The sequence below is a fragment of the Loxodonta africana genome, chromosome 6, assembly GCF_030014295.1.
Source record: "Loxodonta africana isolate mLoxAfr1 chromosome 6, mLoxAfr1.hap2, whole genome shotgun sequence".
NCBI lineage: Eukaryota > Metazoa > Chordata > Mammalia > Proboscidea > Elephantidae > Loxodonta > Loxodonta africana.
The window spans coordinates 17,376,273-17,400,657 of record NC_087347.1 but is presented as its reverse complement, the minus strand read 5'-3'; the positions used below and the strand labels follow the sequence as shown (position 1 = coordinate 17,400,657).

The 24,385-nt window shown below is 38.8% G+C and overlaps 1 protein-coding gene across 9 annotated transcripts in view; it reads right to left on the bottom strand.

The window, feature by feature from the left end:
• The window catches only part of DOCK10 (dedicator of cytokinesis 10), a 305,484-nt gene that overhangs the window by 172,544 nt on the left and 108,555 nt on the right, over nt 1-24,385 (bottom strand). For 2 of the 9 annotated variants that reach the window (XM_064286624.1, XM_064286627.1), the window contains exon 2: nt 3,679-3,798. In XM_064286624.1, coding sequence (XP_064142694.1) covers nt 3,679-3,798 — 120 coding nt within the window. Of the gene's footprint in view, nt 1-3,678; nt 3,799-23,106; nt 23,976-24,385 lie in introns of those variants that run through there. The other 7 variants (XM_064286628.1, XM_064286623.1, XM_064286622.1 and 4 more) reach the window with 7 other exon arrangements.

Sequence of the window (24,385 nt, the reverse complement as noted above, 5' to 3'; positions counted from 1 at the left end):
CTGGGAAGACACTGTCCTGATAGAACTGTATTCTGAGTGTTCCTGAGCCTGAGTTGTACTTGTTACTTCCCTAATAAACCCCATAATTGTGAGTATGGTCTCTGAGTTCTATGTGGCCATTGTACTGCATTATCAAACCCAGTAGAGAGTGCTATGGGAGGGACAGCTGGTGTCAGAACTGGTAAAGACAGCGGAGAGAGAAGGCATGTCTGATACCCGTCTCATACGAATCAGCCTTGTGCTGTTGATCCTGTTCTCCTCCCCCTTTGGGGGGTTGGAGGAGGTCAGACACTGCTTCTAAGCCATTTTAACAATAGTATTCACAGATCACTTGTTCCCTTTCTTGAAACACTCGACTTCCCACTCGTATTTAGAATAAGATGCAAATGCCTTATCCTGGTCCTTGCCCAACCTCACCCTGACCACTCTCTCTTCAAGCCTCACACCCATCTTCAATCTCAGAGCTGCTCCAGGACCTCTGTACCATTTATTCATTCTATCTGAAACACTCCATCCCCAGCTTTTAGCATGGGGAACAGAAATCAGGACCCAGATCGCATGTCACCTCATTCTAGGTGCTATCTTGACCACCAATTCTATCTTAGTTCTCTAATGTTGCTATAATAGAAATGCCACAAGTGAGTGATTTAACAAACAGAAATTTATTTTCTCACAGTTAGGGGGCTAGAAATCCAAAACCAGGGCACCAGTTCTAGGGGAAGGCTTCTCTCTCCACTGACTCCGGGAAAAGGTCCCTGTCTCTTCAGCTTCTATTCTTTGGCTCCTTGGTGATCTTCATGCAGCATGTTATCTGTCTTCCCCCAACTCTGCTTGCCTCTGTGTGCCTAATTTGCTCTTTTTATATCTCAAAAGAGATTCACTCAAGACACACCCTCCACAAATACTGCCTCATTAACATAACAAAGATACTCCACTCCCAAATGGGATTATGACCACCGGTACAGAGGTTAGGATTTACAACATGTATTTTGGGGGGATACAATTTAAACCATAACACAGTGCAAAGTAGTTTTTTCCCCTCATAAGTCTCTATTTTACCTCCCTGTTTTTTATTTCCTCATAGAACTGATCTTTTTCTGAATTATCTTGTTAAGTAATTCAGTTACTTATTTTTTGCCTGACTCCTCATTAGAACAAGGCAATTTCTGTCCATTGACTGCTATCTCCCCATTCTTAGAATAATGCTACCATACAGTATTATATATTCACATTTATTAAATGAATAAAGGAAGGAAATAGTTACAGGTGTGCTATACAGTGACATACTCAAAATTGTGCAAGTATTTTATCCCAGTTGGGAATGAAGGTAACTGTGTGTGGTAGGAGTGGGGTCATGGGGGGAAGGAAGACAGCCTTGAAAGATGGGACCAGAGAAGCAGGAAAGCACGAAATCCTGGAGAAATCCTTGGTCCATGCCAAGGTGTTTGTAGTTTATTCTGCAGGCAAAGGGGAACCACAGAGGGTTCTAAGGAGGTAGGTGGATAGTAGGGTTCTGTGTATTTACTGGAATGTTCATGTGGACAAAATAAATGTTATGTTATTACATGTTCTGTTTACACAACCATTTATCTGTCATCTTGTTATACTGTGGTGGCTTGTATTTGTTATGATGCTGGAAGCTATGCTACCAGTATTTCAAATACCAGCATTGTCACCCATGATGGGAAGATTCTAGTGGAGCTTCCAGAGTAAGACAGACTAGGAAGAAAAGCCTGGCAATCTACTTCCAAAAATTAGTCAATGAAAACCCAATAGATCACAACAGAATACTGTCTGATATAGTGCTAGAAGGTGAGCCCCTAAGGTTAAGAAGGCACCACAATAGCCACAGCAATAAACTCAAACATGTTAGTGATCGTGAAGATGGCACAGACCTGGGCAATGTTTCATTCTGTTGTACATTAGGTGGCCATAAGTTGGAGCCAACTTCACGGCCGCTGACAACAGCAACAATTATGCCACTAACAAGCAGGGACAATCCCTAACTTAAATGAGCATCGAAAGATGCCAAAAAATGAATTCAAATTCAGTGAAAATGTTATATTCCATCTAGACTCCTTCACCCTCTTGTTGAGCTGGGGACCCTTCAAGTAGCATTAGACATATTTCTGTGTGCTAGTGCTAGAAGAAACGACACTTCAAATTTCAAGCTGGTTTATGACATTTGACAGAAAGAGGCTGCTCACCAAGGTTTACCTTTAGTCTAAAAAATGAAAACGAGGATGTGGAATTAAAAAAAAAAAATGTGGTTCAACTTTGTGCTTGCAGTTCAAGCCCCGGTGGCCTAAACCAACCAAGGAAATGAGGTTTCTGCATGAAATAAGCCTCTCTTAAAATGCGCCAAACACTAAAATTGGAGCCATTAAAAAAAAAAAAAAAAGGCAGAATAGAAGAGTTTCTCTTTTCCTACCTATAAATTTGTCTCCTTTCTTCAACCATTTTGCATACTTGGAACAAAAAAACATTAATGTTCATATACCTTCTTCTTAATTACTCCATGAAGGTGAAAAAATAACCATTTAGAATCCAGAAGCCAGATCTTCCCCAAAGGTAAGAGTGGAACCAAAGTTTGAGGCTGTTTGGGATGGCAGCACAGCTACCAAAGCCCTGTTCCCCTTCGGAAGCGTCAGCGAACAAGGGCTGTTTCACAGGGTGACCATGGAGCTGCCTTCTCACCTGCTTTAGATGTTGATGTTTGTGACATCTGAAACTACCTTTTTCTTTTAGGAAAAAACTAGGCTAGGTTACCAGTTGTCCATTGAGGTCTCCCTTTACATAGTTAGATGTTTGCAATTTAAATGTTTACGATGAACACAAATATTAGTATTGAATATTTGCAACACTTGGGTGCTCACCGTCCATAGCTTTATACTGTGTGTTTTCAAAACTAGTTTCCTTTTTATTCAGTCTTTCTGCCGCCCTCAGGGGCATTCTATGTGATGGTAAGCACTGTCCTAAAAGGTTCATGTCTAAGATCATAAATCACTCCATGAATATCTGTTTGCCTACTTATATTTGCCCCTTCCAGTGTCAGTATCTCCTTATAAGATGACCATTAAAATTAAGAATGACTTTTAAGATTTGCATTTTTTGTGCCAATAAATCACCACATTTGGTGTCAGTTGGTTCCAGTTGCTTCAAAGTTTTCAGTTAGAAATGACCTGAGGGAGGGAGTGCTCTGAGTCAAGTTGATTCTGACTCACGGAGACCCCATGTGTTGCAGAGTAGAAATATGCTCCATAGAGTTTTCTTGGCTGTAAATTTTATGGAGGCAGGCTGCCATGACTTTCCTCTGTGGTGCCACTGGGTGGGTCCAAATTGCCAACCTTTTGGCTAGTAGATAAGCACAAACCATTTACGCCACCCAGGAGCCCAGGTAAAATTTTATCCAGGTAAAATCTAACTACTGCCTGGGACATGAGTACCAGCTGGAACCAGGCAGCATGCTCTGCCACTCCTGTCCCAAGTGACCACTGAGTCACTGACCCTCTGACCCATCCAACATTAGGAGGTCCTTGGATACTTTCCATTGCTGATAAGGACTCTCACTGAGGCAGCACTGAAACTACATGGAAAGACAGCAACCCAACTATGGAGGATCTTCAAACACCCCTGGGCCCCTCCTGGACTTAGATGGTCTGAGAAGAGGACACTTACTGAGAAGTCATCACTGGGGAAAAACAGGAGCTCTCGAAGAGGATGGTTCCCATAGGTCTTCTCAAGTTCTTCAATGACAGTTTCATAATCCAAAGGCTCGAGAAGCCTAGGCTTTTCCTGCTGTAGAAAAAGAAAATATAATCACTTACTCATATAGTCTCAAGTCTTCTCAATGCCGGGTTGGATTTAATTTCTTAGCATTGCACAGGCTTTGACATTGCATCATCCCTTCAGTGGAGTCACAGAGCTGTGAAGCCTTTAGGGTAAAGCCACATAACTATTATTTCCAGATCTGAAATAATACGAGAAGATCCTGAAATACTTCACATTTCTCTCACTAATTCAAGCCATTCGAACTGAGCCCCAAGGCTTATGGAAACCAAGTCTATCACCTTCGTACAAGAGCTCTTTATGTAGACATTATTTTTGTGAACATGAAGAAAGGCCTTCTGCTTACGTGCTATAGTGCTGTGAAGGTCATCATTTTTGTGGCATTAGACACTTCCTTCTGAGTTTTGCTAGGGTTGATTTTAAAATATTGGCATCCTCCTAGCAACTCAAGTACCACAGGCTGTCTTAGTTGTCACTGAAGCATGGATCCTGTGTTAGGATTAATTACTTGGCTTTAGCCTCCTTGCCGCTACAGAGAGAAGCTAGATAATTCTTTAATAGAACTGAACAACACAACTATTATGGATCTAGTGTGGTGAAAATGGAGAAGAGTTTGGAAAAGTAGCCAGATAACACACTGCATTCGAATTCTGAAGTCATGAGGAAAGGCACCCCCTCTCAAAGTAGCTGGCCATGGAGCCAAAGAAATAAATGCAAGTGGGAGAAGGTATGATTGTTGCACACAGGGTTGATGTGTTTGTTCCAAACTGTAGAGAATTCATAAATTGAGAAAAATGGATCCCCCAAAAAAGAATAAAACCTTACGAAATAAAACGGAGGACACAATCTGAGTCCCCTAGCCCTTTGATGAAGCACTTAAGCAACCTAAATGAAAAGTGATGGCTCTCTGAGTTAATTTTGGGCTACTGGCAACTACAGCAGTCACCATAAAAATATGGATGCTGCCATCGAGTCGATTCTGACTCATAGCAACCCTACAGGACAGAATAGAACTGCCCCATAGGGTTTCTAAGGAGCGGCTGGTGGATTCAAACTGCCAGCTTTTTGGTTAGCAGCCGTAGCTCTTAATCACTGCACCATCAGGGCACCATTTATGTAAAACAAAACATATACAACCAAAAACCAAACCCATTGCCATCGAGTAGATTCCAATTCATAGGGATCCTATAGGACAGAGTAGAACCGCCCCACAGTGTTTCCAAGGAGCACCTGGTGGATTGGCACTGTTGACATTTGGTTAGCAGCCGAGCTTCTAACCACTGCACCACCAGGTTTTGTTTTGTTTTACATATATATATGTGTGTGTGTGCGTGTTTTATTTTGTTTTACATAAATGGCATCAACAGATGCCTCCCACCAATCTCACCCTTTGCCAGGCCTCAGCATTCTGAAAAATGCAGATTTGGCTTTGATTTCTAGGCCTTCTTGGAAGGGAGGAGCTCAGCAACTTTCATTGACATTTTAATAATGGCTAATGGGCTCCTCAAAGTAGCAGCCAATGTTTATTTTGATGATTTTCCGAATATAAAAAATAAAACAGAACAAAATGTGAATACACTGGGAAAAGAACAATGATCTCCATATACTTTCTGCATTAAAAAAAAGCCCATTTTACAAACACTTAAGTAATAAACTAAGGACAAGGTAAGGTGAGTATTTTCTTCAGAAGGACCCTTCAAGGTAAGGTTGCTAGATTTAGCAAATAAAAATGCAGGACCCCATACAATAGTTAGGACACACTTATACTAAAAAAATGATTTATTGTTTATCTGAAACTCATATTTAACTGTCAGTCCTGTGTTTTATCTGGCAAACCTATTGCATGGTCATCTGGGCCAGAGAGTTCATTTGAGAGCTAAGGAAATAGGGACAGAAAGAATAAATTTAATTTCCCAGCATAATCTATTTAGAGAAGGAGCTGTGAAACACTCAATATTTTGAAATGGAAGATACAGAAGCAGTATACCATGACTTTGATAACTAAAACAAAACAAAAACTGTCCTAGAATTTCTGCCTTTTAAAAAGGAAAAACAGACAATATCTAATAAGCACAGTATTTATCAAACTTTAATGTGTAAAGGAATCACTTGATTCAACAGGTCTGGGCTGCGGCCCTAGATTCTACATTTCTAGAAGGTCTTGGGTGGTGATAATGCTGCTGGTCCAGGAACCACACTTTAAGCAGTCAGGGTGTAGAGTCTGAGCTTTCTATAATCCAGAGCTACTTTTCATGCTTCTGAAGTCTAAAAATGACCAGTGGGGTCCAGAATGCTTGACACAAAAAGTTCTTGAATAGAACAGTAGAATCCTTGCCTTTTAAGACTATTATCCTTTATAGGTTTAAGTTCTACTTCCCTATTTCCTAGACAAAGTTTAGTTCTAAAGATCACAAATTGTTAGCTCAAAGGGCAAATGCAGGCAGGAGTTTGGTTTTTGCTAGAACATCTAGTTTGTTTTATTTTTACTTGAAAGTCTTTAAGTAGTTGAATTTCAGTCTAGTCCACCTACCAAAACCCATTGCGATTGCGACTCATACAGACCATATAGAACAGAGTAAAATTGCCCCATGGGGTTTCCGAGGAGTAGCTGGTGGATTTGAACTGCTGATATTTTGGTTAGCAGCCGAACTCCTAACCATTGCACCACCAGAACTCCTGTCCAGCTACAGGGTTTAGTAAAACTTATCTATTACCTATGAGTCGGAATCAACCTGACGGCAATGGCAATGGGGTTCCTACAAAGTCACACGTTTTGTTATTAACCTACCTCTGAAAATCTTTGAGTCTGAAACCCCTGGCTTATTCTGAAGAAAAAGAATTTTTATTCTATTCTAATGACTGTATGTGACAAGCAGCAAACAAAACCAAATGCTCAGTAAAACCCTGTCAGAAAGATACTATCTCTGCCACAGATTGGGTTGTTTACCTCTCTTTCCCTCATAAAGCTTCTTCACTTTTAAGCGTATGATGCCCTTCAACACTTGAAGCAACAGCCCATAACGTGGCTAACGCTTTTCCCTGCCCACCCCTTCCTCACACCAACATGAGTATGATTACCAGAGTGCAGATTTAGTCTGTGTTTCAATTTATAGATATAAAGGCAAATTGACATATGGATCTCGTAAGATGCTTTCTACAATCTGGTCCTCGCCATCTTTTTAATTCTATCTCCCATTTATCCCAAACTTGGACATCAATAAACAAGCTGGGGACAAGCTGACCTCTAAAGAAGATCATTTATTGGGACCCAAAACCACCTAAAATTAATTCCACCAAAATCCGTACAATAGGCCAAGCAGAGCTCACAAGTCATGGGTTATTAATAGAACCACAGAGAAACTAAATCCTAAATTCTCCTCAATATACTCAATAAAAGGCATAACCTGCCAACATCTGTTGGAAGGCATATTTTTATCCATTCCTATCAGGTTATGACATAGGACTCAATTAATGAATGACACTTACCAGGCCTTTCTTGTTTTAAATGTCACAAGGAGGTCATTTTGACACGAGGCCACAAAACCTTGCAGATCTGCTTAATATTATTTATTAATATTTTGCCTTTGGGGAAATATATTAATTAATTTCTATTGTTCCAAGGAATTTGTTAATCCAGGTGTCACTTTCAAGATAGTGAATGTTTCATAATTTTGTGGGTATGTTTAAAAATAAAAATACCAGTGATCTATACCATAGCACCAAGAGCCTGGGATTTGGCAAAACTTGCCACTAATGGTTTTTGCATCTGTAACAGGAATAATCCAAGTTAGACAACCAGTAGTTCTCTTAGGAGTAAGGGAATTATCTGCTCAGTGTTTCACTCAAAGAGATAGATGTATTCAAGGATGGTGGGATCAGTTAATTTCTCACTACCGCTCCTTGCAGAGATGTTGAGTGAAACTGGGAACTGAGCAGCATTGATTTACAGCTTTAACAATGGTTAGGTTGTCCCTCCTGAATTTAATGTGTCTTTTTCTTTTGGAAATGAACCAACTGGGATGAGGCATGTGCCAAGATTACCCTGAATTGGATTGAATTTTTATAGTGCTTTTTACTCTTGCTCTATTTTTCAAATGAGTAATGAATTTCATTAGCTATTCTAGAATCACTCCAAGCATGGGAAAAGGCACCGAGCAGTACCTGTTATTATGCAGTAGCTTTGGTGTTGCACCACAGTGGTTAATAGGTCCTATTCTCTTTATACAGTATTAAGAGATTTGCTGGTCCGGTTCCCCAAATCCACAGCTCTCCTCCAAGTCAACTTCAAAGCAGAAGAATGGGCTCCTGTCACAAACACAAATGCTTTCTCCTCTTCTACTTACCCCACAACTTCTCATGGAAGACCAACACAATATCTAAGCCCTGGAGCGGTGAACCTGTCATTTTGGTAATAGCCAGGGTTCCCAAGAAATGTTTAATTGGTTTAAAGTAAGCAGATGTCCTTGCCTAAACTAAAGATTCTAATTTCAAGAATACAGTGTTCCTCTACAAAGCTCTGAGTTATTTTCGTAATTAGAATTCAAGATCGAATGGGTGAAGAAATCACATGGAAGAAATAAGCACCTGAAGTATGCAGCATTGAAAAAGTAAATGATTAAATCACCAACCTAGACCTTTCTCTAGATTATAAGTACAGTCTAACTATGGAGTGGCCTAGGCTACCCAGCCTAGTTTTACAGAAGTCCAAAGTACAAGAGATGGAGCAATTACAGATCCTCCAGGTTAATATGCAACAGGGAGCATAGCATTTCCTCTAGAGCCAGAATACCTGGGGTTCAAGTCCTGCCATTGCCACTATGAAATATGAAACGTTGCATATGTTAATTAAAATATCTGTGCCTTAGTTTTCCCATCTGTAAAATAAATGCCTTAATAGAGCCTACCTCATAGGATTAAATGAGGTAATATTTGTAAAGCCTTTAGAATAGTACGATACCTATAGTACTCATTACATAAGTGTCAAATAGATAAAGCGCATGGGTTTTAAGTTTTCACTAGTAATGGATTTAAATCACCTGCATTATACAGTTAATATGTACCAAGGACAAACAGTAGGCACTCAGTGTGTACTTGTTGAATAAATAAGTTTATAGCATTTTATCCCAGAAGTTCCTTTTCTAGGACTCTATCTTAAAGAAACAATCAGACATAAAACTCAAGATTTACATAAAAGGATATTGTTGCAGAATTGTCTTTGTGACAAGATGAAAATAACACATTCACCTTAATCTAAGAGGGTGATGAAAGACAAGCAGGCTTCTGGAGGCTACATCCAATAAGTGAAGAGGCCAAAAGCACCTGTTTAAAAAAATGGTCTATCTTTGGCTTAAGGTTTAAAGATTATCTCAGGGAAGTAGTTTAGGGGTTCATCCAACTTCCATGGCTCCAGAAAGCCTGTATTACTTGAGAACTTGAAATTCTATTCTGCATTTCCTGCCTTTTGATCAGGATTCTTCTGCAGAATCTTTGATCAAAATTTCAGTAACGGTAGCCAAGCACCATCTAGTTCTCCTGGTCTCATGGCAAAAGAGGCAGATGTTCATAGAGGCAATAGCTACCATCCCATTTCCTCCTCCTATTTCTGACTCTCCTTTTTCCTCTGTTGCTCCAGGAGAACAGAGACCAATTGTGCTACCTTGTCTAAAATCAAAAAGCAGTTTAACTTAACTAGTAATGAATGTCTGCCTTGAGCATTGTGGCTTTTTTTTTTTTTTTTAAGATCTATCTATATGGTATCAACTTGACAACAACAACTCAAAAGATTAGACAGGCAACCTAGGGAGCAGTGAGTTTATGTTAATGGGGAAGGAACAACTCAGAAAAAGACAGTGAGAATGATTGTACAACTCAAAGAACGTAATCAATGTCACTGAATTGTACATGTAGAAATTGTTGAATCGGTTTATGTTCTGCTCTGTACATTTTCAACAAAACAAAAAAATAAATAAATTATATTAAAAAAAGTGCTCTATACTTTTTCAGAGAACTTTGTGTACCGGAGAGGGAGACAGGTTTAATGCTGTGACGAGCTTTTGGAAAAACAATGAAAATTGAACAGGGGTTGGAGTAAATCAATGAATAATTGTGTCATAACTGCTATGATTTCTCCTTGCAACTTTTTAATTCTCTAGTAAAGTAAGTTAAAGCACAACATCTTGCATATGCTTGGCTTTCCTGTGGAAAACATGAGTAGGCTGGGACCATGATCAAGATGGGAAGCATTGCTACAACAGGAAAGACAAAGAAAGGCACCTCAGAAGGAAGGAAGTTCAGAAGTTCATCTTGACCATGGATCTAGATTCACACATATTATGATATTAGAGTTTGAATCCAGAATACCTAATTCTCTAAGGGGTTAGCAATGGGTGAAGGGCAAAACCAGCTAAAAAAATGGAAATAAGAAATCACCAAAAATAAGGAAGATAAGGAGGGCATTGTGGCATAGTTCATCCTAGAAAACATAACATACACGTTAAAAATGAGTTTTTTGATGTTTGTAATAATAAGCAAAATTGCTCTTGTATTAATGTTAAATAAAAATGGGAATAAATATTGCATATCCAGGACAACTGCCCAAGATTTAAAAATTGAAAGAAAAAAATAGTAGTCATCTATATCCAAATACTATCAGTTATGGTTATTTGGGTGGTGGAATAATTAGCTTTTTGTTATTTTGACTTTTCTGTATTTCCCAAATTTTCTCTAATGAACTTGTATTGCTTTCACAATGGCAAAAAAAAAAAAAAAAAAGGAACGTGGCCTTCCAAAACTCTTCTGTCTCCATAGAAATCCTGGGGAGTTATTTTATTTTAAAATTGTTTACCCTGAAAGTTCACTAGAGAGGGAGCTTAGAAAATCACACTGGGGACTTAACAGAGAAGTTCAACTACTAACAGCTTCAAGTAATCAAAAAAAAAAGAAAAAAAAAAGATTCATAGAACACTGGGGAAAGAAGACCAGGGAAAACAATTACAGATCATGTGTGTGGTTCTAGAAGCTCATGTTAGCAAAACAGGGAAGCACAATGAGCAAGTCATTAACCAAAGTATTTTTAGTCACGTAGGTAACCACAAACATCTGGTAGGTAACTGAAATACCTAGGTGTATCAATCACTGCCACAAATGATTAGATATCAGAATATCTAGTTGGAAGTTCAGGGTCTTTTACTGACCAAAATCAAAAGCAAACCTGTAGCAATTGAGTGGATTCAAACTCATGGCAGCCCAGTGTGTTACAGAGTAGAACTGCTCCATAGGGTTTTCTCGTTATAATCTTTGAGGGAGCAGTTTGCCAGGCTTTCTTCCGTGGCACCACTGAGATGGTTCAAACCACCAACTTTTAGGTTGGTAAACTAAAAAGAAAAACAAACCTGTTGCCATCAAGTCGATTCTGACTCATAGCGACCATATAGGACAGAAAACTATCCCACAGGATTTCCAAGGAGCAGCCGGTGGATTCAAACTGCCAACTTTTTGGTTAGCACCTGAACTCTTAACCACTGTGCCACCAGGGCTCCTAAAGTGTCCACCTAGAGATTGGTACCTGATTGCAAATCATTCAAGTCACTCAGGGACCTTCTTTTACCTACCAGCTACGTGATTTGGGAAGCCTTCATAGTGCAGTAGTTAAGCACTCAGCTGCTAACCGAAAGGTCAGTGGTTCGAACTCACTAGCCACTCCGTGGGAGGAAGATGTGGCAATCTACTTCTGTAAAGATTACAGCCTTGGAAACCCTACGGGGCAGTTCTACTCTGTCCTATAGAGTCAGGATAGACTTGGTGGCAAAGGGTTATGTGATTTGGATGAGTCATTAAAGTCTTCTGAGACTTAGCTTATATTGAGGTTGTTGTTTTTAGCGCCATCGAGTCCACCTTGACTCACAGTGACTCCATACACAATGAATTCAGATCGTTGTGATCCATAGGGATTTCACTGGCTGAATTTTAGAAGTAGATTGTTAGGCCTTTCTTCCTAGTCCATGTTAGTCTGGAAGCTCCACTGAAACCTGGTTAGCATCACAGCAACAGGCCAGCCTCTGCTGACAGACAGGTACTGGCTGACTTCGAGATGCTGAGGTAAGTGTGCTAAAAGGCTACTTGCTGCTTACAGAAGTGTTGGTAGAAGATCAAGGAGGTGGAGTATGTGAAAGTGCTAAACAAACTATGAAATGCCATATGAATACAGATTTTTCTTTATTTGAAATTTACCCAAAGTGTTGTACCCCAAAATATACCAAAACCAAGTCAAAGCAACCAACCTATTAAACTTCACCCATTGCCTCATGTGATAAATTGTATTTATATCTATTATCTAAATTTTCTTTTTAAGAAACCTGAGTGCAATGGTTCTAGTGGAGGCAAAAGAGGTAATAATATAAACAAAGTCACTTAAGTATAAAAAGACAGCTTCTCCTCCATGAATCTCCTGAATCGTATCAGTCTGCTCTACTCCCCATAAGGAAGAAGAGGACAATCTACCTAATTATGTAGATCAGTAGATGAAGTGCCTTGGAAAGTCTTTCATTTTCCTTAAGAAAGAGCCTAAAAACTGTTTTTGATGTATTTACACTGGCAGCTCAAAAGAAAGGGATTAAATTCAAACATTCATTTAGTATTAGTTTAGGATTAAATTTATCAGCTTTTCAAATATACTTATCAGAAGAGCAATCAAATTTGTAGATACTTAGAATTTATTTTTTTGTAGCTTTAATCTACCCTCATACAAGGCAAGGTTTATCAGCACTGAGGAATTGATAGGAGTCCTGAGCACTAATCTGGGAAGACGGGTTGATGGAACTGGGAAGGAAGAACAATTTCTAGAGTGAATATCTTGTGTTTAGGGACCACATATTTGAGTTCTAAATTGTTAAGTGTAATTAGGGAGCCAAGCCTTGGTTTACCCACTCTTAAGGTTACTCTAGCTTGTGATCTGCACTAGTCCTCTTGGTTCTCCTTTTCAGAAATGCATATCTTTTCAAGAAACACTTACTATGAAAAGAGTTTTGTCCCTTACCTTTTCAGAAGTTTTATATTCTTTCCGTGACATGCAATGATGCAAGGCAGACTTCCTCAATCTTTCTCAATCACTCCCTGTTGTTTCTAGATAGCCGAATCTTTCTTCTAATTTGAATATGCATAACAGAATTAACCCTATATCTCAATGCCTTCTTCAGCTTACAAAACTATTCATCTCAGTTAATGACACAGAGAAACAAACAAAAATAGATATTTACTTTAGGAGCAATCAAGTAGGCTATATTGGAGCATGACATGCCAGTTGTTTAAAAATTCTTTTCACATCTTGGCCTATAGGCAAGCAAAGAGCTAACAGTGACGATCCACAGGGTCTTTAGAGAGACCCTAAAAGGAATTCTAGAAACCCTGGTGGCGTAGTGGTTAAGAGCTATGGCTGCTAACCAAAAGGCTGGCAGTTCAAATCCACCAGGTGCTCCTTGGAAACCATATGGGGCAGTTCTACTGTGTCCTATAAGGTCTCTATGAGTCAGAATTGACTCGATGGCAATGGGTCTGGAAAAGGAATTCCAATCTTGCAATCTCCAAAGCAAATTAGAAACAACACAGCTGTTAACTAATTTCAGTGTTATCAAGACGACTGTTTGAACTTTAGAAGAAATAAAAGATCTAAGAAACACATGGATTCTTTAGACCTTAACTTAACCCAGGACCCTTTGGACTTCATGCTGCTGGAAGGGAACCAACTTCCACACGATTCGTGTTTAAAACAAATGAGAAAATTGGATAGAGTTAGTGCAGCTGGATCTACAACCACAGCTGTCAGCCCTTGGTCTTGTGACAGACTTAATTCAGCCTTTCATCAGAGGGAGTGTTCAGCTGGACAATCTCTCAAATGTTTGAGCTACAGAAAGCGAGGTGAACTTTTCCTACTCAAGAGGAAATGATTGAACAGGAAATAAGCCATATTATGCTGACCCTTTAACCTTCTCTCTGTTTGAGCCACACAGTTTCAGGAGAATGGAAAAACACTAGCTGAATCAAAGTTAAGAACTATACAGCTGGGCAAGCTCAGATTAGGCTGAATTTGGAAATGGTTCCCTTGGTAACAAAGTCAGACATAGATCTCAAAAGACATCAACCAGTAGTAACTCTCTAAATGTCTTAGTCCATTTTAGTGATGACCTAAAGGAGGCTTACCTTGGTAAACTACAAAGCCCTTTTCAAATAGAAGGAACGATTAGTCACCAGATTCCACATAAGCATTATCGTTCGAAAAATTAGAACATTTTATTTTGTTAACCTTTAATTTCATTAGGGAAACCAACGACACAAATAAGCTTGATAGGCTTTATGATATAAGATGTACTCTCCAACTGAATTCAGACTTCGGAGGTCTTATTTCCTTTTTAAGTAAATTTAGAATCTGACCATCTCTCTCAAAATTCATACTTTTTTGGGGGGAGGTGGGATATGGTAAAAAAAAAAAAAAAAAAGACTCTTTTTCAGTCTCATACTGGTACTTATAAAGATGTAGAAAATATCCAAAATCTAAATCAAATTAAATTGCATGTCTCACTTAGTTTTTTAGAAACACCTGAAAAACAATAAATATCACTAAAAATACATCACAACCCAATTATCAGTCTGGCCTCAGAGAAATTGCTCGGGATTACAGATTAATTTATATGAAGTCGGTAATGAAAGCTGCCCCCAGTTTAAGCTCTGATGCTATTTTAGTGCTTTAGCAGTCACACAAATGAACTTTGACTCACAGGTCAAATTCAGTTTGTATGTGTGTAGACACACATATGCATGTACACACACACATACACATAGAAATGTAAATAATTTAACAACACACACGCATCCTATATTTTCAATAAACCACCCCATGATGACAGCTAACTTTTTTTTTCACCCTGGGACATGTGAAATTGAATATACATAGTGGATTTTTGTTGATTTATGGTCTACTCAGCACCCATTCTGATTTCTTTTCTTTTTTTTTTAGTTAGTATTTTAATTAAAACTAGAATTTTAATTTTCTTTTGAGGGTTCACTTCTCTCCCCCCTCTACCCATATTAGGAACAGCCTTAGCAGGGCTGACAATTAAAGGGCCCTGCTTCCTGCGGCCAAGTGTATGTGACCTGAGGAAGGCCCATTCAATGTTTCCCTCCAGAACTCTGAATCTTGGATGGAGTGATGCAAAAATAGGGAAAAAGGTTGGAATTTGTTCATTTCTGGGTTTGCACTCTCTCAAGACTGTCTATTAGTTCCAACCACCAAGACCACCCTGCTTCCTGCTTTTTCCAAAGTGCTGTAATTCTACTCCTGGTTCTTTTCCAAGCCTGTCTTTCTATCTTCTCTTCACTTCTCTGGATTGTTTGTTTGCCAAAGTATGTTCCTTCTCCTTGCAACTACAGAACTCTAACACAACATAATGGGAAGAAAAGACAAACAAAAAAAAGTTGAGTTCAGTCTGCCTCTTGGTGGCCCCATATGTTGCAGAGTAGAACTGTACTCCGTGGGGTTTTCAAAGGTGTGACCTTTTGAAAGCCGACTGCCACGCCCTTCTTTGGAGACACCTGAATGCATTCTCACTCACAACCTTTCAGTTAGAAGTTGAGCACTTAACTGCACCACTCAGGGACTCCAAGGCGCAGCACTACAAGGCGCAGCACTATTATAAGTACTATTGTCTCTTCAGCTTATGTTTATTTGGAGTGGAATGGTCTTAAAAGAGAACCTCCCTTAGCCAATGACTCCTATCTTTGGTGGGCAGGAATTTAAGTTTAGTAAACTCATGTATTAAACCCTGGTGGTACCAACGGTTAAGTGCCCAGCTGCTAACTGAAAGGTTGGCAGTTCCAAGTCACCCAGCTGTTCCACAGAAGAAAGACCTGGTGATTTGCTTCCATAAAGATTATAGCCAAGAAAACTCTATGGGGAAGTTCTACTCTGTCATATGGGGTTGCTATGAATCCAAATTGACTTGACGGTACATAACAATAACACTTGCGTATTACTAATTTATTCCAACATCCTCTCATACAGTTAAAAGTACATCAGATATCATACAACCTAGGAATGGGAGACTTAAGTACCTTCTTGGTTTTCCAAGGTAATACACTTAGCGCAGCTAACCTTATCTTTTCCAGTAGCACTGACACATTCAACTCATCACTCTCCTATGACACCAGAACATCTAGAAGTCAGAATATGAGTTTAGATCTATGTTTGGCCCTCAGTGCTGACAATGTCATAGACTAGAATTTTGCTCCTCTTAAGAGATCCTGGGTTGTATTAGAAGTGCTGGCATATCCCTATGGTATACCATAGGCCAGGCATTTCTTAGCCATTACTATTAGCCCCAGATCACCTTCCTTCATTCTGCCACATTATTCTTAAGAGTCACATTTTCTGTATTTGTTATATTAAACTAACTCATAAATGTCTGCTTATTGAAACAGCAAACACCAAAACATTTAATAATAGTAGCAATAGTCACAACCATTTTTTTTAAATAATTTATCTCATAAATGCTAATAATGGTTATTATTTTTCTACTACTACCATCATGATGGAATCTCTGGTGGTGTAGTGGTTAAGAGCTACAGCTGCTAACCAAAAGGTCGGCAGTTCAAATTCACTAGATGCTCCTTGGAAACTGTATGGGGCAGTTCTACTCTGTCCTATAGGGTTGCTATTAGTCAGAATCAACTTGAAGGCAATGGGTTTTTTTTTTTGGATTTTTATCATGATCACATGGCATCATGATCACATGGCAAGAACCATGATAAGTATTTAACACTTTCTCTCACTGAATGGAAACCCTGGTGGCATAATGGTTAAGGGCTATGGGCGCTAACCAAAAGGTCGCTGTTCAAACCCCCAAGGCACTCCTTGGAAACTCTATGAGGTAATTCTACTCTGTCCTATGTGTTGAAATTGACTTGACGGCAATGGGTTTGGTTTTTTCTTTCTCTCTCTTTTTTTTTTTTCTCATTGAATATCCTTATCAACCTTTGAAAAGATTGTCATTACTTTATTTTATAGATGAGGAAACTTGGTCAGCAACTCAGCAGTAGAACTGATACTTCAACCCAGCTCAAACACTGAAGACTTTGTTCACTCCACTCCACTAGCACAGAAGATGGCTTTGCAGAAATTGAAAAGCGGATTTTTTTTTTTTTCCCCTTTTGGTAAGATTCTGGAATAGAGCTGTCATTTAGGGTATGATTCTTGGTTCATTTATGAGGATCTGCAATGAAGGACTTTAGAAGCAAGGGGCCCGTGTGAGATCACTGGGCATCTCAGGGAAGGCAGGGGTAAGGCCAGGGGACAAAAGAAAAACATATATATAATATATATTTATAAATTGTTGTTGTTAGGTGCCATCGAGTCAGTTCCAACTCACAGTGACCCTACAGGACACAGTAGAATTGCCCCACAGAGTTTCCCAGGAACAGGGTGGATTTGAACTGCCAACCTTTTGGTTAGCAGCTGAGTTCTTAGCCACTATGCCACCAGGGCTCTATTTATAAAAGGGTAAGGAAAATAAAGAAAAGTAAATGTAAGTGTAGAATTAGAAACCACAGGATGAATGCTAGATAACGTTTGTGTCAAGAACCACAATGGAAACTGCCACCCACAGAGAGAATATCTATACTCAGAAGGTTTTGTCCCATAGCCACCATTCCAGGAAATAAAGAGGTGTTGCGATCATGGCCTTACTTCCTATCCATTTTGGTACTTCTCCTCTCTAACAAGGGGTCCACTTCATGCTCAGATAGTTGTAAACTGGTAGTCACATAGGTAGGCCCCATCTGGGTTGGCAGACAAGTCAACTCTCCTCTGCCTTGCTTCTCTCCTGGTTCAAATCTTCCTCCTCCTTCATCATCAGCCTTAAGGAAAATAAGGTCATTCATGGTTAAGCTGCAGGTACTCTCCTAAACCCATTTTGAAAGTGGCTTCTGAGCTAGCTGCTTTTATTTCTACAGCCCCTACACAGAATCCTCTGATTCGTGTGCGCCCAGACTCTTTTTTTTTTTTTTTTAGGCCAGATCAAGTTTCCATCCATACTTTTCCATTTTTGTGGTCTGGATTGAATTCAGATCCCTGGTTTCTCTTGGGAAACCCTGGTGGCATAGTGGTTAAGAGCTACAGCTGCTAACCAAAAGGTTGGCAGTTCAAATCTACCAGGTGTTCCTTGGAAATTCTATGGGACAATTTTACTCTGTCCTACAGGGTTGCTATGAATCAGAATCGACTGGACGGGCAACAGGTTTTTGTTTTTTTTGTTTTTTTTTTTTTTGGTTTGGTGTCTATTGCTGCTTTGCTTTCTTCAACCCATCCATTTATAGCTTTCATTCCTGCCTTCAGTTGTGTTTCATTCCTAATTTGGTCTCATTTCACAGCTCTTGGACTTTCAAGGACCCAGAGTTCCTGAGACACATCCTTGTAACTCCTTAAATAGCTAGCGGCCCTGTGAACATTGGCATGAAACGAAGGGCAATGATAAGGAATGAAACACAGATGACCAGGGAGGAGGGCTGTTCACACCAACAGAGATAAAAAAAACTGAGGAAAGACAACAGCACAATACAATGCAAAACCAAAGGGAGGTACGGTAGAGGCATTCCAATCCTCTGTGTATAGTCTGCATTTTCATGTATCTATTTTTTATTCAGTGCTAATGGAAACCCTGGTGGCGTAGTGTTTAAGTGTTAAGGCTGCTACCCAAGAGGTCAGCAGTTTGAATCTACCACACGCTCCCTGGAAACTCTGTGGGGCAGTTCTACTCTGTCCTATAGGGTCGCTATGAGTCAGAATCAACTTGATGGCAGTGTTTTTTTTTTTTTAAATTAAGCGCTAACTGAGCAGTACTAAAGAGAAGAAGAAGAATTTTCACATGCATCCAAAGTCCTCTATATACATTGAAATCCTGCAGGTTAATGAGCCACAGGCCTATAACAACTTAAAAATAACAAATCACATTTATTTAAATAAGTTTCACATTTTTTTCTGACTATGCAGATGATTGATATGATAATTCAACTTAATCGTGTATTTAATCTTTCCAAATTAGGACATGTAATTTAGGAAAGAAATTATCTTTTTATTGACTTCATATGGACCAGAGATCATACTAAATGATTTCGGTGAAAAAAAAATTAAAAATAGAAAGCTAAAAAAAAGCAAATCATCAACTGTACAACACTATATATATTTCAAAAATTAAGGGAAGTAGTTCCACTCGATGGTTTAAGAAGTTTCATTTTCCTTGCACTCTTCTTCTAATGCAATTACATTCTTTCACATTGCTTGCTGTCTGTGATAAGTGGATTAAAATATGTGAATGCATTTCCTAGAAAATACACTTAAAAATTGGATTAATAAGAAGCTCCTCCAAAATAATTAAAAATCCAACAGAGTAAAATATAGAGGTTCAAACAGCACTTTGAAAAAAAATAGCATAAACCAAACTGTCAACCTGGGTCACGAGGGCACAAGGGTTGTGTTGCATACTTCTTAGGGAGTCACCGAGTTCTGGATAAACTTTCTATATTGCTATGAAATTAAACCACTACTAATTTGCCTTGGACCAAGAAATGATTTGTTGAGTTCAAAATCCACCTGATCGAATTACCACATGAAACAACAATCCAAACCTAGGTATATACCCAGAAGAAGCAGAAGCAGGAACTCAAACAGAAACCTAAACACCAAGGTTCACTGCAGCACTTTTCACAATAGGCAAAAGGTATCAACAACGAAAATGCCCATCAACATATGAATAGATAAACAAAGTATGGTATATACATACAATGAAATATCACTCAGCCATAAAAAGAAATGAAGTCCTGATGCGTGCCACAACATGGATGAGCCTTGAAAACATGTTGAGCAAAGTAAGTTAGCTGCAAAAGGACAAATACTGTACCATCTCACTTATATGAAATAAGCAATTACATAGAAACCAAAAACTAACAGTGGTAACCAGGGGTAGGAAAAAAAAAAAAATTTTTTTTTTTTGGGGGGTAGGAGGGAGGGGGAAATGGGGAATTTGGCAGTGAATTTATGTTAATAGTAGTAAAATAATTTCAAAAAGGATAGGGAGAATGGTTGTACAACTTGAAAATGTAATCAATGTCACTGAATTGTACATTTAGAAATTGTTGTATTGGTATGTTTTGCTGTGTATGTTTTCACCACAAAAAAAAAAATCATTACAAAGACATATAATCTATGATAATTATCTCCAATAATCATTATATTTCCTATAATTTAATATATGAGTATTATCTGAAAGTTAAAAAAAAAAAATGTTTTTGTTTTCTCTAACCTAACTTTAGGCCTCATCTTCATTTGTTGGACATTTTGTCACCTAAGGTGCTTCTTCCTTCCAGCCTACTGAGTCAGCTCTGAAACCAGCCTATGGATGTTGGTTTAGATTTCAGAAAGGTTAGATCAGCGTGCTGTGGAAGGCGCAATCTACTTTTGAGTGGGCTTCCGGTAAGCTGGTCTCAGGGAGGAGGAAGAAAACGTGGCATTTCTGAGGTAAAACCCATTGACACATGGAGCTATCTGAAACCCCCGAGCACTCAGCCTGATGCAGTGGAGAACTGTGTCTACTCAATGGCTTTGTCACTAACAAAGGCTCTCAGGAGGAAGATGTCACCTATGGCCCAGTGGTTTCAACAGTCACCAAAAAGGCATGCCCATTACAATTGTGCCCCACTTTCCTTGCCTTTGGAAATAGAAATGTTTTACACGATTTTAATAATACTACATAGTATTTATAACTCTTTACAGTGTTCAAACTGCATTTAGAATGCACATTATCAAATTTAATACATATAAACAATCTTAAGGGAGGACAGGAATCATTATGAACACTTTACAGAAGATGAAGCTGATTCTCACAGTGATTTAAGTAACCTGTCCAAGGTCACAGACTGCAGGTGGGTAGATGGAAGAGTCAAACAGAATGACCCCAAAACATGTGTTTCATAGCTTAGGGCTCTAACTACTCATTTCACTTTCTTGGATTCTGTTTTCCAAAATGAAAACTACGTCTCACGGTAACGCTTAAGGATGAATTCAACAATCCCTTACTCAAAAGAAGAGAACCTGCAAAAGTAGATATGCCTATCTTACACAGACCAAAAGCAGGCAACAGTAGCAGAAAAGTCCCCAGTGTCTTTCCTAGAAGAAAGCTAATCACTCTATGAATGATCTTAATTAAATGTGAATGCATTGCTACTGAACGCTGTGGGAAAACACTGCGTCCTGACTGGCTGCCGTCCCCATAGTACTCAGTAGCAATACGTTTCAGATTCAATTAAGATCATTCATAGAGTGATTAGCTTCATTATATGGTGAGACGCATGGGCCTGTTCCATTGTCAATACTGTATGTGTGGTCTGTGTAAGACAGATACGTTCTTCTCTTGTGGGTTGTCTACTTTAATGGACACACGAAGAAGTAAATCTCATGGTGACATAACCCTTGGTAATTCTAAATTCTATTAAGATACATGTAGCTATGCAGCACAGAAATAATGTTTTTTGTTCGTTTGGACTGTTCTAAAGATGAAAATAATCCCAAGCCAAACAAGCTTTTCAAACAGCTTTCCTTCTTAGCAGACTGATGGTAAACAATGAGGTTCTTAGGAGACCAGTAGAGAGGACAAGACCGGGCTCCTATTTCTGGCCAATGGGGAATAAGAACTTAGGCCTAGGACTCTGCATATTACAATTACAAAATGCCAAGTGGGAAGACTCGAGCTATGTCCATTGGGGCAAATTTGAGATGCCCGACTATGCGTGTTTCCCTAAGAAAGGCATCACTACTGAGATAGAAACTGACCGACCAAACAACATCCAGGCACCAACCTCATAGGCCAGACCTTTGATAAGTTCTATTCACATTAAATCGCCACCAGATAGACTGTAAGTATAAAGAAAACCACTATTAACGGAAAGGACTGAGTGACTGCTCATTAATTTGACAATTCATACTGATTCAATGACTATTCAAAAATAACCACAATGTCATTATATACATATAAAAAAAAAAAACCAAACCCATTGCCATTAAGTCAATTCCGACTCATAGCAATCCTATAGGACAGAGTAGAACTGCCCCATAGAGTTTCCAAGGAGCACATGGTGAATTTGAACTGCTGGCCTTTTGGTTAGCAGCCACAGCACTTGACCACTACACCACCAGGGTTTTCATACACATACACTACACACATATAAACATTTCTTTAAAGGCACGTCTGTTTTCAGATTAAAGAGTTTATAAGAACCAAAGATTCTTTAACCCTAGGGAAACCATCCTCAAACAGAGCCAATTAGACATCTTTGTTTTTCGCAGTTGGGGAGGGAGTGCCGCTGGCATCTGGTAGGCAGAGAACAGGTATGCTGCTAAACATCCTACAATGTACAGGGTAGCCCTCTACAACACAGTATTCTCTCATCCAAAATGGCAACCCTGCCCAGGTTGAAAACCTGCCCTAGAATAAAGTAAGCCATCTGCAAAATGAATATTCTTGTAAGATGAGCTACCTGATAATGTTGTTACAGCCATTATCTTATAAAGTATGCCTTTCACATTACATGTGAATCACTGAAGTGCTTCAGCAAATGGCTCTGATATTCAACTGTTGGTAATTTTAACAGATATAAATTTAGAGCCCTATGATAAATACAAATCTCCAGAGCTCTCATTCGGTTCGTAAACAATAAGGCAGAAATGTTTTTTAACAGTCACAACCAAATCTCTTTAACCTTTAAAACTCATCAGTGATTACTTTTACAATACTTATTTCCAAATTCTTTAATATTTTGGATTGTTCTTTCTTAGAATTTTAAAATAAATACTTTAATGGTATCTGATCAAAGTAGAACAGTTATATTTTTTAGAAACCCAGTTACAGACAGGTCACTGGTTGGAGTCTTAAGTTAGGCAATTAACTGTAGGCTTTCCTTTAATAAAGAGAATGCTCAAGAAACTGTAATTTGTGCCCTCATATTAAGATAACTTAGGAAATTTCCAAATATTCTAGTAATGTTTTAACTATTTAAATGCCCTATTGATATGTTCAAAGAATTATACATAGTTTGAAAATGATGTGACTTCAACAAAAATATTATAAGAGGACATTTACAAGCCAAATTCAATGTAGCTTCTACTCCATACAGGGTTCTGCCCAGGACTGGATGTTAGAATACCACCCCAGAGCTAAATGTTTTTTAAAACAAGTTTTGAAGGAAAGGTGGAAAGCAAAAGACCGACATTTGGATACCTACGGAACTAAATCTGTGGATTTCTTCTGGGTTTACTCTCCTCACTGTTCGTCTCTTCTTCCAAAATTCACTGGACTCCCGTTTAAAAACTTTTCCTCGGAAACTCATTGTACTGCTGAAATTCGAGTCAAAAATAGTTGAAATTATCAATGTCTTTAAACTTTTCTTTCTGGAGCTCCACCAGACGGAACCAATCTTTCTTCTCTGGTGAAAAGGGGAAATGTTCATGCTACGTTAACATAACTGAACAGAAAGGAAAAAAACTGACAAGTTACCACTTCCTGTGAGTGCCTAACTACCAGCTGTTCAGATACTGCTCTTGTGTGTATATTCTCCCTAATCACCTGTTTTAAATTAAGACAAAAGCGACTTTGGATGTTTAAGAGAACTGCTCACAGCTAAGTAAACCATATGATACAGAGACATCCAAAGAACCAAATCAAGAGGGAGTCAAAGAACTTATTTATTAGAAGGCTCCATGTCTGCCGCTAAAATCAGCCATCCAAATTTTACAAAACTGGCTAGGTCCCAAACGTAAGCTGTAATAATATCCTGAGGTACAAGAATTCCATTTAAAGCGGTTGCTCATGTAAGTGTAGATTAAATTAGTGGCCTTCTAAGAAAGGCAATCAGGGTACTTAGAAAAAATATTAAAATTCAATTTATAATGGTTACCTAAATAAATTATATTTTGCTAATATTTATTCTCCATCACCCATCTGTCAGTTTGTCGTACTGTGGTGCCTTGCATGTTGCAATGATGCTGGAAGCTATGCCATCAGTATTTCAAATACCAGCAGGATCACCCATGGTGGACAGGTGTCAGCAGACCTTCTAGACTGAGACAGAGTAGGAAGAAAGGCCTGATGATCTACTTCTGAAAATAAGCCAATAAAAATTTCTGGATCACAACAGAATATTGTCCGACATAGTGCTAGAAGATGAACCCCCTAGGTTGGAAAAAAAAAAAAAAAAGGTTGGAAGGCACTCAAAATTCACAGTGGCCAAAACAATGGACTTGAACACCCCAACAATTGTGAAGATGGTGCCGGACTGGGTAATGTTTCCTTCTATTCTACATGGGGTCACCATGAGTCAGAAATGACTTGAAGGAAACTAACAATACTTAATATTTAATATTAGTATTTAATATTAATGTTTAATACATTGGCACAGACACCTTCAGTCTGTATGTCAGATGATTACAAATCACAACATAATTCACTCCCTAAGCTTCAAGTCTTTGCTCGTTTTCCTAATGGAGCTTTTAATACTGCAAGTC